Source organism: Lygodium microphyllum, chromosome 17, assembly GCF_053477565.2.
Source record: "Lygodium microphyllum isolate KBCC chromosome 17, Lygodium_microphyllum_v1.1.10, whole genome shotgun sequence".
Classification (NCBI taxonomy): domain Eukaryota; kingdom Viridiplantae; phylum Streptophyta; class Polypodiopsida; order Schizaeales; family Lygodiaceae; genus Lygodium; species Lygodium microphyllum.
The window spans coordinates 12650374-12662801 of record NC_141151.1 but is presented as its reverse complement, the minus strand read 5'-3'; the positions used below and the strand labels follow the sequence as shown (position 1 = coordinate 12662801).

The 12428-nt window shown below is 40.6% G+C and overlaps 1 protein-coding gene across 4 annotated transcripts; it reads right to left on the bottom strand.

Annotated features, from left to right (window-relative positions):
- Positions 1–2268: 2268 nt before the first annotated feature.
- LOC148021579 (long chain acyl-CoA synthetase 9, chloroplastic-like) lies at positions 2269–9684 on the bottom strand. Of its 4 annotated transcripts, XM_087696998.1 has the most exons (13): positions 9565–9629; positions 9369–9452; positions 7305–7851; positions 7088–7168; positions 6649–6918; positions 6207–6338; positions 5952–6125; positions 4804–5033; positions 4193–4310; positions 3407–3538; positions 3182–3316; positions 2887–3093; positions 2269–2805 (listed from the first exon to the last, which is right to left on the bottom strand). In XM_087696998.1, exons 3-13 carry the CDS (start codon positions 7680–7682, stop codon positions 2641–2643), a joined length of 2022 nt encoding a protein of 673 aa, XP_087553124.1. In that variant the 5' UTR covers positions 7683–7851; positions 9369–9452; positions 9565–9629; the 3' UTR covers positions 2269–2640. The 4 variants fall into 4 exon arrangements, with proteins under 4 accessions (XP_087553124.1, XP_087553121.1, XP_087553123.1 ...); XM_087696995.1 differs by lacking the exon at positions 9369–9452 and having other exon boundaries at positions 9565–9684; XM_087696997.1 differs by lacking the exon at positions 9565–9629 and having other exon boundaries at positions 9369–9544.
- Positions 9685–12428: the final 2744 nt, after the last annotated feature.

Sequence of the window (12428 nt, the reverse complement as noted above, 5' to 3'; positions counted from 1 at the left end):
CTCAAAGCCTATTGGAATCCCAAGTAACCTAAAAACTTTCCCTATTTCAATTTTGTTGCATCCTTCATCTAGTAGCCACTAGGGTAGAGGGGCCAATAATGCTTTAATCCTAGTTTTGGCTAGGTTGACCAAAGAGCCTGATGCTAGGGAAAAGATTTGTTCATTTAGCCAACCTAAGGCATCAAAAGCTATGGCAAAAAACAATGGGACTCAAGAGGAACCTTGTCTAATTGATCTAAATAGAGGGAAGGAGGTTGAAACATCCCCATTTATTATCAATTTAGCACTTGCATTTCCAAACAAGGTGCTGATATTTTTGAGGAATTTCCTACCTAACCTCGTATTCTGAAGAGAGTATAGTATAAAACACCAATCTAGTATCACGGGATTTGTCAAAGTCTTTTTTGCAAACCCTTCCCATAGGCTAATGATGGAGTCTAATTTGTATCTCACTTGGGCAAAAGCCTTTAATTCTTTCCTAATCTAGCCATCCAGATGAGGAATAGTTCTTTTTGCAAGAGTTTTGGCAAATATCTTGTATGCTGAGGAGAGACAAGTAATTGGTCTCCAACTGGAGAGATTTCTTTTTTCATCTCTTGTGAACAAGTTTGATAATCCCTTGGTTTATATCAATTGGAAGAGCTAACCTCATGGATTTCTTCCAAACCTACAAGAGTGGGTATATAAGAAATTCTTGAAACTCCTTAAAGAATTCATTAGGGAATCTATCAATTCCTAGCCTTTTCCCATTGGCCAGGCTGTCAAAAGTATCTCCTATCTCTAAATCATCTTATATATGAGAGTCCAAATTTTTTAATAATGAAAGGGGGATCATTTTGGGCTTGATCCTAGCCAGCTTTACTCTAGCTAGCATGATCTATTAAGATATTTCTTCGGGAGGGGAAAATTTTTCTCATAGAATAATCTAGCGGTTTCTCAGTTCTCTTCCTTTGTGGAGGCTAGACTACCATCCTTTCTTAATAGCATTGGGACCAAGTCTTTCTTTCTTCTTCTTGATAAGTATAAGCACTCTTCCCTTGAGTGCAAAGGTTTCTTCCCTGTTTGCTTTGCACCGCAGACAACAGAGACAGGAAAGGGAGAAGGTTCAGTCATGCAGGAAACTTCCCGTTAGGGGGTTCAGTTCTCTCTAGTTCATTCCCTTTCAAAACCTGGGTCTCTCTCTTTTGCCCGAGTCTCTCCTCCTACTTGGAGAGAGAATATTTCAGGAAGGTGGCTCTAAATAGTAGTATCAAACATGTGGTTTCAAATACTAGCTTGGAGAGTGACTGGAAGCACGTATCACCGTGCTTTAATTGCTTTAAGCACGTATCCCTTCTGTTATATGCTTCAAAGCACTTTATGGCCTTCTTTATGATTTGTAAGCTTTCAAGGATTGGCTACTAGGAATGCTTTAAAGCATTGTTAGCATGCTCTCTATGCTTTAAAGCATATTCATTCATTAGTAATCATTGTTGTCCTGTGAAGCATGCATAATCATCTATTGAAATGCAATAAAAGCAGCAATGTGAAGCACTCATTAGTAATAACTGTTGTGCTTCGAAGAGGGGGAGAGAGAGAGGATGATGATGATGATGTTCTTCCATGTTCATTCTAAACTTGAAGACACTGTCAAGTGGTGCACATCGGTTAGGGCATTCAACTAGTGAGGTTAGCCACCTCTCAAGTGCGGGAATAGAAACCACTTTCAGGACAATTGGCGATCCAATGTCTTCATCTCGACTAATCTGGGTGGCAGGTTATTGCTTCAGTTGTACAGGAACCACATGCCAACTGCATAAGATCATCATCGCACTGTACGGAATATATTATACACGCGACCAGCTATTTGTTTCGAACATGTTAACTGTCTCGAACATGTTTTCGTTTCACTTTCTTCAAAAATAACCTAGAATTGCAAAGTATGTTTAGAACCTCATAATCATAACGAGGATATTTCATAAAGCCTTTGCTAATAGTTATAGGCAGCATCAGCCGACAGAAGGATGCATCACAAAAGATTGCCAACGAGAGGGAATGCAGGGCAATCTTTAGAGGCGGCTTTAAAAACTTCAATACGCAAAAAGGATGTCAATGCCCAAGAAAGCTTCCATGCATGCATTTCTAACGCTCCAGAGTCCAGGATTCGAGATGGACTTCCACCAATGTATGTGAAGAAGCGTATTGGTCGCCAAACTACATACATAATGACTCATATACACACACAGATGTACTTAGCACATATTGTATCTTGCACGCAATATCCGCACAAAAAGGAAACGTGTGAATTCTTATCTTTCTGTCACAAGGAAAATCTGTTGAAACTAGTATTCACAAATCCCGATGATCCTCATCCTAATTGCAGAGGCTTCTGAATTTTAAAAGAAAGACCAGACAGAGGGAAAATGCCCCTCCAGATGGAATATATAATACAGAGCAAAGAATCTACCATACAGTTAGCCTGCAGCACAGATAGTTTTGGAGTACGAGAACTTGCTGCAAAAGTTGATGATAGTGATACATTGGGAGGCTTAGCTTTTCACATACATCAAGTAAGGCTCATCTTCCAACAGTTGCAACAAAAATCAGAAGTTAAGTTTGCGGCTTCCCGAATGAAACCAGAGAAATCGGTGTTTCCCATGCTCATGCATTAAGTTGTTGGAGATCAGCAGCAAAGGCCTTGCGAATGCTCTCTCTCTTCAATTTTAATGCAGCCGTAACAAGACCAGTTTCTGGAGTCCAAGGGTCTGGAAAGACTTTGATTTTTGTGGGGATTTCAAACCTTTCCAGTTTGCCAGACTTTCCTACCTGCTTGCAACACCAAAGATGAGACCATCAGATAAAAGCGCGTGCAATATAGATTTCCAAACAAGATTTGTCCAGATCTACCTTCTGCATGGAATTTAGGATCTCTTTTTCGACTTCTTTCTTTGAGCAGAGTGTCGCAAAATCCTCAAACTCTATACCCTCTTTTTGAGCCCAGCTCTCCAGAGCAGGCTGTGATGCAACGACAATTGCAACACAGTTGCTGTGAAATAGATCTGCATACACCATTATATTGTCTATATATGGGCTGGTTATCAGAACTGCCTCAACCTACACAAAGATTGCAACACAGTTACAACCAACCATAGGAAGCATAATGAATACTCAGTAAGGCAACATATGCCAACCATCCCCTTGCCTTTCCCAGTGAAACATATTCCCCATGTTGAAGCTTCACTATATCCTTCTTGCGATCAATAATTTCCACACAACCATCTGGATGGAACTGTCCAATATCACCTGTGTAGAACCATCGCATGCCTGTCTCATCGACCTTCAAAAGGCCCAAAAGCAGGTTATCACTTGGGGCGGGCGAAATAGGAAAGAGTACATGGTTAGTAAGTCTACTGATCCACTGACATACCTTATAGACTTCATCAGTTTTAGCTTGGTTCTTGAAGTAGCCAAGTGTCACAGAAGGCCCACCAATCACTATTTCCCCTCGCGGCATTGGACTGTCTGTGATTCGGTATCCTCCCTCCTCCCAGTTTACCAACTATTGGTTCACACAATACATTTTTAGAATCAACCTTCCAGCTACAACTTGAAGTATGGAGTGCAGAATACTATCATGGCCTAAAGACTTGAGACACTTTCAGATCCTTTTTTTTCTATCCCCAACTCCATGAATAAGTCTTTACCAACTATTGGTTCACACGATACATTTTTAGAATCAACCTTCCAGCTACAACTTGAAGTATGGAGTGCAGAATACTATCATGGCCTAAAGACTTCAGACACTTTCAGATCCTTTTTTTTCTATCCCCAACTCCATGAATAAGTCTTTAAGGTATGTCCACAACTTGAATCTTAAAACTGATTGAAATTTAATCTCTTATCAACATAAAAGAGCAGCCTCCTTTCATAACTTCAGAAATGGAAAATAAATGTCACTAAGCACCATCATCGCCCATTTTATTCAAACTTTTTTATCACTTGCAAATTAGGACTAAGCACTCAATCCCTACCGTGCCAGTTTCGTGTTTGAAAGTTCAAATAAAAGAATTTCTACTAGTCTAGAAATTTTGTTTGATAAAGCACAAAGCACACCTTAGGCCATTTATGTACATGATAAAGGTACCTTTCATGTAATGCGGCAAGGGTTTATGACAATCATTCAAAGAAGCAGCATGCAACATTACAAAATTACCTTGACATAACAATGTGGAACTGGTGGACCAACTCTACCAACCGAAATATCATCCCACTCTGAGAAAGTTGCACCCGCACATGTTTCAGTAAGTCCATAACCCTGTCCAATGGGTGCCCTATAAATCCATGGAAAGAAACATAAAGCCCACCAGGTTATAGCCTAAACAAACAAACAAACAAAACTCTGTGTATGCCAGAATAAAGATGATTTGCACTCAGCACGCTTGTTTTTGTTTTTGTTTTGACATGCTTATTATTTTTCAATCTTAAGTTGGAATCCTGTGTCAGTATCTCATGAAAAAAATGGTCATGCTGACAGCATCTATGGTGAAGGTTTCAAGAGAACAGCTTTGCGAAATGGGTCACAATGAAGATGGACTTTAGATTTTAGACATCTCCTGCGACCTATAACATGACTATGAAGCTTGCTCAGCTGCTAATCCATATTCCTCAAAAGGATTAATGGGTTTTTTCAGCCATAGGAGTGAGAAACTATTGAGTCTCACAAAAAAGCCCCTCATTTTCACAAAAACTAGTCAACCAAAACGAGTACAATGTTCAGAAAAACCTAGAAACTCCTTATGCACGGGAGAGGGATTATATTTATACCCAAAACAGATGTTGATGAACCGCTGTGTGTCAGCAGACAGTGGAGCTCCACCAGAAAGCATGCCACGCACGCAACCTCCAAGAATAGCTCTGACTTTCTTAAAAACCAAGGAGCTCCATACCTGTTTCTCCAAAGCACGCAACCCAGAGTCACTACCTTCAAGTGTTGCCAAACTTCTTCTGTAAGCGAGGTTAAATAGATTCTTGGTAAAAGCCCCCTTTGATTCTACCTGAAAGTTTTGCACAGCACACCTCTCTTTAGTTGAAGAATACGATGAGCTGGAAGTACAGAATCCTATCAACACAGTTACTCAACATTATGGACTGACAGCATTAAAGCTAAAATTCAAAATATGACACAGAGTTTGTAACAAGCAGAGAGCAACATTCAGTAAAGAGACCACATTTTACAAAAAGTATCAAAATGTCATTCTCTGCCTTATGCTATGAATGTACAAAAGGTTCCCCAATGCAAAGCCTCTCATAGGTACAATAAAAAGAAGTGCAATAACAAAACAAATTTCAGTTGAGCTATCTGCTGCAGCAAATAACAAACATGCATCCATGATCCAAGAAGGCACTGTGCGAGCTCATTTTTGGGGTCAAAATTTTTTCACACTTATGTACCTTTTTTATGGATCCAATTTTTAGAGTACTTTTGCACTCTGGGTGATGCCAAGGAGCTCTTCCTATCCAATCACTATGAGATCCATGGCCCACCCTCTTCCAAGGTCATGGACAGCGCACCCTCTTCTAGGGCCATTTAGGACCTGTTGGCAACTTGGCAGCCATGGAAAAATCATTTAAGCCTTTGAATTTATGTAACTCTTTTAAATTGTAGTGTCTTTGGGTGCTTGTAATCTCACACCCCATCCCTCCCTCATCTATCTAAACTCTATCTATCTATCTACCTACCTACCTCTCTGTCTGTATACACATGCAGTGTGCAATGTGCATACATTTAGCGGGTGGGTTTTGGGAGGGAATTGTATAGAAGATTGGGACCAGGTGGCCAGGGACACAGCCAAGATAGTTTTTTAAAACACACACACACACACAAATGTATATATATGCATGTACATGCACAAGTATGCTGCCATGCAATGTGGCATGACACAATCAGACGGGCTTGCAAGTGTGGTTTGTACCATCTTTCTGACTCCATCACGAACACGGTCAAGGATAGCTGGCACAGCAGTCATTAGTGTTGGTTTTAACTCTGTAGCATCTCCTTTTGTACCCTTCTTTATTTTGTTTGATGTGTCAGTCAAGGTCAAGGGTGCTCCATAACCTATGGCAGCTCCTGCTGCAGTAAGGGTACACTGCAACAAGCTTTTATTAGAAGATGTCTTATGAGAGTGGTGAATCTGATTAGGTTAACAAGCACAAACGATCATCTTTACCTCTCCAGCAAGCTCAAGAACATGGGCTAGTGGCAAGTAAGCCAAGTATCTGTCAGCAGTACAAAGGTCCGGTATCACAGACATCACTCCAGCTACAGTTGCCACCATATTGCCATGTGTCATCAGTACACCCTGAAAATCGATCAGGAAAATGATACCTTGAAACTTAGATGAGTCAAGATATTTAAGAGTGTTTACATATCAGGTCGATCATTCAAAGATTGCAAGCAACATTTCTGTAGTGGTAAAAGCTAAAGTATATAGTTAGACAAAGAACAACAAGCAGCTGCGGCTTTCCGCAGTGCCACATACACAGCATTTTGCTACACTGCTGCTGCTTGGCCTGATTCAGCAGTATTTTCAAATTTTGTGCAAACCAATTAGCAATACACAAATGAGACTGAAGAAAAGGACTTGCTGAGTAGAAGCTTTTTCAACCCACCTTTGGCAGGCCTGTGCTACCACTTGTGTACATGATAACTGCAATATTTGAAGCTGCAGGTAAACTAGCTTCAATGGGTTTCTTTTCTCCAAGGCTCTTCACTTTGTCAAAGGATTCAACAACCCACATGACTGTATCAGGAATAGATAGTTCCGATGTGTCTTCTTTATCTGTCATGTACACTACTCTTTGGACTGTCTTCAAATGAGGTGCCACATCAACCAGCTTCTTTAATTGCTTCTGGTCACAGATGACCGTTGACACTTCAGTCTGTAATGCACAGCAGTAAAACAACCAACTTCAAACTCCTATAAGCCTAATCATCTGAAGAGATCAAACAGGCATACAAAAGATATGTCACATGCAGAATTAAAAGAATACCGAAGGTTTGCCAATGTGGGATGAAACATTATTTTAGGCTGAAGTTTTGACACAATACCTCGTTAATGGAATGTATAACAGCATCCTCTCCCAAGGAAGCATACATAGTGACAGCGGTGACACTTTGGCGGAAACATCCCTACCAATAAGACCGAAAACATTGTGAGAAGGGAGCAGTCCATGGGTCAAAGTTATTTGAAAGAGTGAAAATGAAATTCACAGTACATCCAAGATATGTACATACATACAAGAAAGCCTACTAATATAGGTATTACCTGCAAGGCAATAAACCAATCAGCCCTCGTTTCAGCAAAAATAGCACATTTTTCTTCCTTTTGATGGCCAAGAGCTGTCAGGCCTGATGAAAACTGGCATGCCTGTTCAAATGCCTCCTGATAAGAAATCCAATTGTATGCACCTAATGTTAACTTCAGAAAGGACTTCCCATCGTCACTTGTTTCATTCTCCTTCTTTATCAATGCCCTTGTTCCAAGAGCTGGCAATGCTTTATGCTTCTCACATGCTTGCTCAAATAGGTCTGCCAAAGTGTTTGCACCCTCCCATGGAGTTTCTACTAATTTCTGAAACCGATGATTCCTCTTTGTAAGGCCGGGCTCCCCTCCAGCCTCCACTGTTTCTCCTCTTACCTTCATCTTTCTTCTGCGTCTGATTGTAGATAATAGTAGCAAAGGTAGTACAATACCAGCTAATATAGAGATAAACCACCGCCTCTCTATAAAAGCATAAAGACTTTCCACAGAAACAAGGTCTAGAAAATAATCCGTGTCCTCCAGCTTGCCTTCTTAGATCTTACAAATTAACCTATCAGATCAACTTCAGATATTAGCATTCAGGACAGTAAATTTATCTCCAAATGATTGAATCCAACCACATACTCATTATGGGTTCCTTATTCATCCAATTTGTAATTGGCATGTAGACTATTAGCCCTCACTGGAATACATAGGCATGCAGATTACAAAAGAACATTACTCAGAAGATTTAACATTGAGACTTTTAAGGTGCAGCATTCCTTGGCTTGCAATATGTTCAGTTTTATGAATGACTGAGGAAGTTCCCCGGCCCCCCCCCCCCACCCCCGAGACAAGGGACTCACCCACCAGGCACCTCCATTAAGAAAACAGAAACTTAGGTTCGCTATGTGCTTTCACGTGATGTAGCAGACTTTCAGTCAATATTTCTCTATTGAATTTATCTTGTTGATAAGGGGAGAGGAATACTGTGGAGGTGCCAAAATCCATGTCCAAGAATCTGTATCGATTACTGACAAAATTAGGAAAACATTTCAGACAATTTCCTTATGCATCAAATATTTGTGGAATTGTAGCTAACTCATTCAACCAGTCGCCCTTTTGAAAGAAAGTTTTTTGGTTGTGACCCTGGGGGGATCTAGTTTCATCAAGTATAGATGATAGGCTCTAGACATCTTTGTATAAGTTGTAAGGAGCTTCTAGCATGAGAAATCCCCATCGTAGATACGTAATCAAAGAAGAGTCGAGGAGATATCCAATTTCATTCTACTGTGCACATTCTTTGACCACCTCTAGTTTTGAATGTGTGCTAAGGGTGGTACAAATTCAGCTGTAAGAAAGAATTCATCTTCAGTTTCCGTATAATAAAACCCATAAATTCTCTAAAAGGAGTTTCATGTGCACAAATCAATGCTTATTCATATTTGTGATCACCTCAATCATGTTCTTCCTTACCATTTTCACGACTTGTCAAAGTTTGATGTTGCACACTTGCTGACTTGCTAGACAAGAATCTTGGATTGACAGCGGTTGAAAATTTGACAGCCTGTTTAACTACTGATGTTAGGGCAAGATAACTGCTGCGACATCCTGATCTAAAAGGAAAGAACAGGAAAATGCCTATCAATGAATCCCTGACCATAAGATGGTGAATCTACAGTGTTTATGTAGTGATTCGTTTGGGAGTGTAGTTGGCTGGTGCTGGTACCCCTCAGCCGAACTGATCTAGTCTGTCAAGGCCAAGTCGAGTTTCAAGTCTCGACGATTGGGATCAGACTCGTGCAATTTTATAACAGCTCGAACACAAAATGCGAGCATTTTCAAGCATCAATCGGTTAATTATCGCTCCCCCCAGCGAAGAGCGGACAACGTAAGTGCCCTTTCTTGGCTTGCTAAGCAGCCACTTGGCATGCTTCAGTTCCGCTTCTACATCTGCCTTACCATTGTTTTGGTTGACAAAGAGGCCTTTCTTGGATAGCTAAGCAGCCATCTGACATGTTTCAGTTCCATTTCTACATCCACCTTACCATCTGACATGTTTCAGTTCCATCTCTACATCCATCTTACCATCTTTTTTATTTTTTTTGGTTGTCTCTGCTTAATCTGCTTTGTATCGGCTTCAGTGTTGCCACAGCAAAGAAAAAAGGTGCTCTAAGCGAGCACACAAGGAAGAGGCAAGGAAACCGAATAAGGAGACGGGTTTTGGCGTTTTATACTGAGACTACAAAGAGAGGAAAGACGCATGCAGAGAAGAAAGACACACCTTTGCGCTGAGAAACGACTGCGATGGATGCCCTGGAAAGAAGCCTCTCTCTCTCTCACACACACGGGAGTCCTACGACGTGCAAAAGACCGAGATACATGTACAAAAATATACGTGCAGAATATAAAGGTCATAATTCTGGAAATTTACGGACCACTCCAGGTGAGAAAATACACAAAAGTCGTCCGACGCGTCGCCGACTTCCCTGGTGTGAAAAGCCCTCCGTGTGGGTCAGGACTCATCCAGGCCAATCCCCGTTCGTGCCGGTTTATGCGGAGGCCACGCAAGCAAAGCTTGACCTCCACGTGGCAACTGAACCAAAACTTAAGTCAGAAATATGAGTTACCCTCCCGGGCCCCCCCCCGCGGCGCTAACAGCACCTTCCCGTGAGACGCCTTCTAAGTTCTCATGATGATGTGTTCGAGAAACACTTTTTTTTTGGGGACTCGAAATTTTAGACGGATTTTTAAATCAAACTAGATATATTTTTATTTGTATAAATTAATTTTTTTAACATTTTAAGGTTTACTTTTTTTTTAAAATTTGTGAACGTTTTCTCAAGAGTTTGGCAATATCTCTGACATTAAACCTCGTTTTCTTGATATTAAGCCCTTCTTGGGCATTAAGGAGAAAATCCCCAATCTATTAACATGTTCATGTGCTTTTTTTGTGAAAAGAGGCTGAAAAGTTATACTAAAGTAGAAACATTATTTACGTCCATAGAAACTACCCACAAACTGGCCCCCGTGGCGCTAACAGCACCTTCCCGTGAGACGCCTTCTAAGTTCTCATGATGATGTGTTCGAGAAACACTTTTTTTTTGGGGACTCGAAATTTTAGACGGATTTTTAAATCAAACTAGATATATTTTTATTTGTATAAATTAAATTTTTTAACATTTTAAGGTTTACTTTTTTTTTTAAATTTGTGAACGTTTTCTCAAGAGTTTGGCAATATCTCTGACATTAAACCTCGTTTTCTTGATATTGAGCCCTTCTTGGGCATTAAGGAGAAAATCCCCAATCTATTAACATGTTCATGTGCTTTTTTTGTGAAAAGAGGCTGAAAAGTTATACTAAAGTAGAAACATTATTTACGTCCATAGAAACTACCCACAAACTGGCTTTTTTGTTGAGTGGACATTGGAGTTGGATAGGATTTCTCAATTTTATTCTCTCCATCTCCATGCCACTTGATTAAAGTCTATTTTCTCTTAAGTTTTGGGGGGGGGGGGGGGGGGAAGGGCGGGCGCATGTGTGCGTGCATGCGCATGCATGTGTGCATGTGCGTGCGCGCGCGCATGTGTGTGTGTGTGGACCACTGCTTGGAGGAACTTTTGGGGAATTCAACAACATTCTTCTCTTCAACGTGTTTAGACCACTGCACCGGGACCCTCGTTGTAGACTCACTTGCACAACATTCTTCTCTTCAATGTGTGTGTGTAAAAAAGGAAAATGGGTTGGGGCTGTGAACACGTTTTCCTTATTAGCATCAGTAGTGATCTCTATCCTTTTGAGGGAAAGAAGCAAACCAAACCTTAGTAGTGATCTCGATCCCATTAGCATCAAAGGTGTATGGGCTTTCTTGCCCTTGGTGGCAAGAAGCTAAGGCCACAGACACGGGCTTTCTTGCCCTTGGTGCTGGTGTGTGTGTAAGAGGCCAAGCATGTGTGTGTGTGTGTGTGTGTGTGTGTGTGTGTGTGTGTGTGTGTGTGTGTGATAAGAGAAGAGTGATGTGAGTGTAGAGGGCCATGATCTTAATTTTCTGACACCAATATAATCTTATGTGAAATGTTAGGGAATAATCATGCCTCCACAAAAGAGACAACAAGCAAAAAAACATAGGGAGTTCGGGTCTCTTACAGTAAAATTTCTTAATTCAGCCCCAACCATGTGAACTAATGATTCTATGTGAACTAATGATTTCTTTATATTTCTATGTGAGCTAATGATTTATAATTCAGCCAACGAGCAAGGAGAAAGGAGTGTGCGCATTTAGTCCTATAGCAGATGAGAGTGGCAACGATGATTTCTCTCCTATCCAAGTTCTTGTTTGTATGCTTTTTCTAGGGAATATTTTATGTTGCTTAGATTGAGTTTGCCAGTTTCTAAGTTCTATGTTTCAAATGTTCCTAGGTTTCTAAAAGAAGATAAAAAGAACAAGTATTGTCTGAACCCACTAGCAACACTATGCAGTCCATGTGTAGTGAGAAAGAAGAGCAAGGGGAAAATGAGGTGGTGGAAATTATGAAAGGTGGAGATGTATTGGCTAAATGCAGGGTTTTAGATGTTTCAAGGTGCCCACCCATTCTGTTGTCTCCCCTTTGGGTGTTGCAATTCCAGTGACAAGTGAGATGAGGGCTTCATGGGATGCCCATTAGCAGGCTATAGATAAGGAGTTTGAGAATGAGTTGAGAACCAAGAAGGGGTTCTCTTTTCTTTCCAATAAAATGTTCTATGTGTGGGAGGGGAACCATCACACAATGGCTTGGATGGAGCTCATTACAAAGAAATATAAAGATGATAAAGAATGGCATTTGAGGGTCTTTAACACTGTTGTTGATCCAACTAGACTCAGTGAAGTCTCCTTGCTCTTGCTGGCCTTCTTCGCATGAATGAGTAAGTTCCTCTCAAAACACAATGCACATGTGATCCTTCTCATTAAATGCATCTGTATTAAATTTTTGTTTTTTTTGGAAGCTTGAATGAGCATGCAGTCATAGTCACAAATTTGAAGGATACATTGGTCAATGTTGCAAATATTTGTGAGTGTGACATTAAATCCTATTTGCGAGAGCAACCTGCAAATGTGGCTAAAACCTTGGAAGCCACAAAGAAGCTTGAATCAAAGACTTCACCCCCATG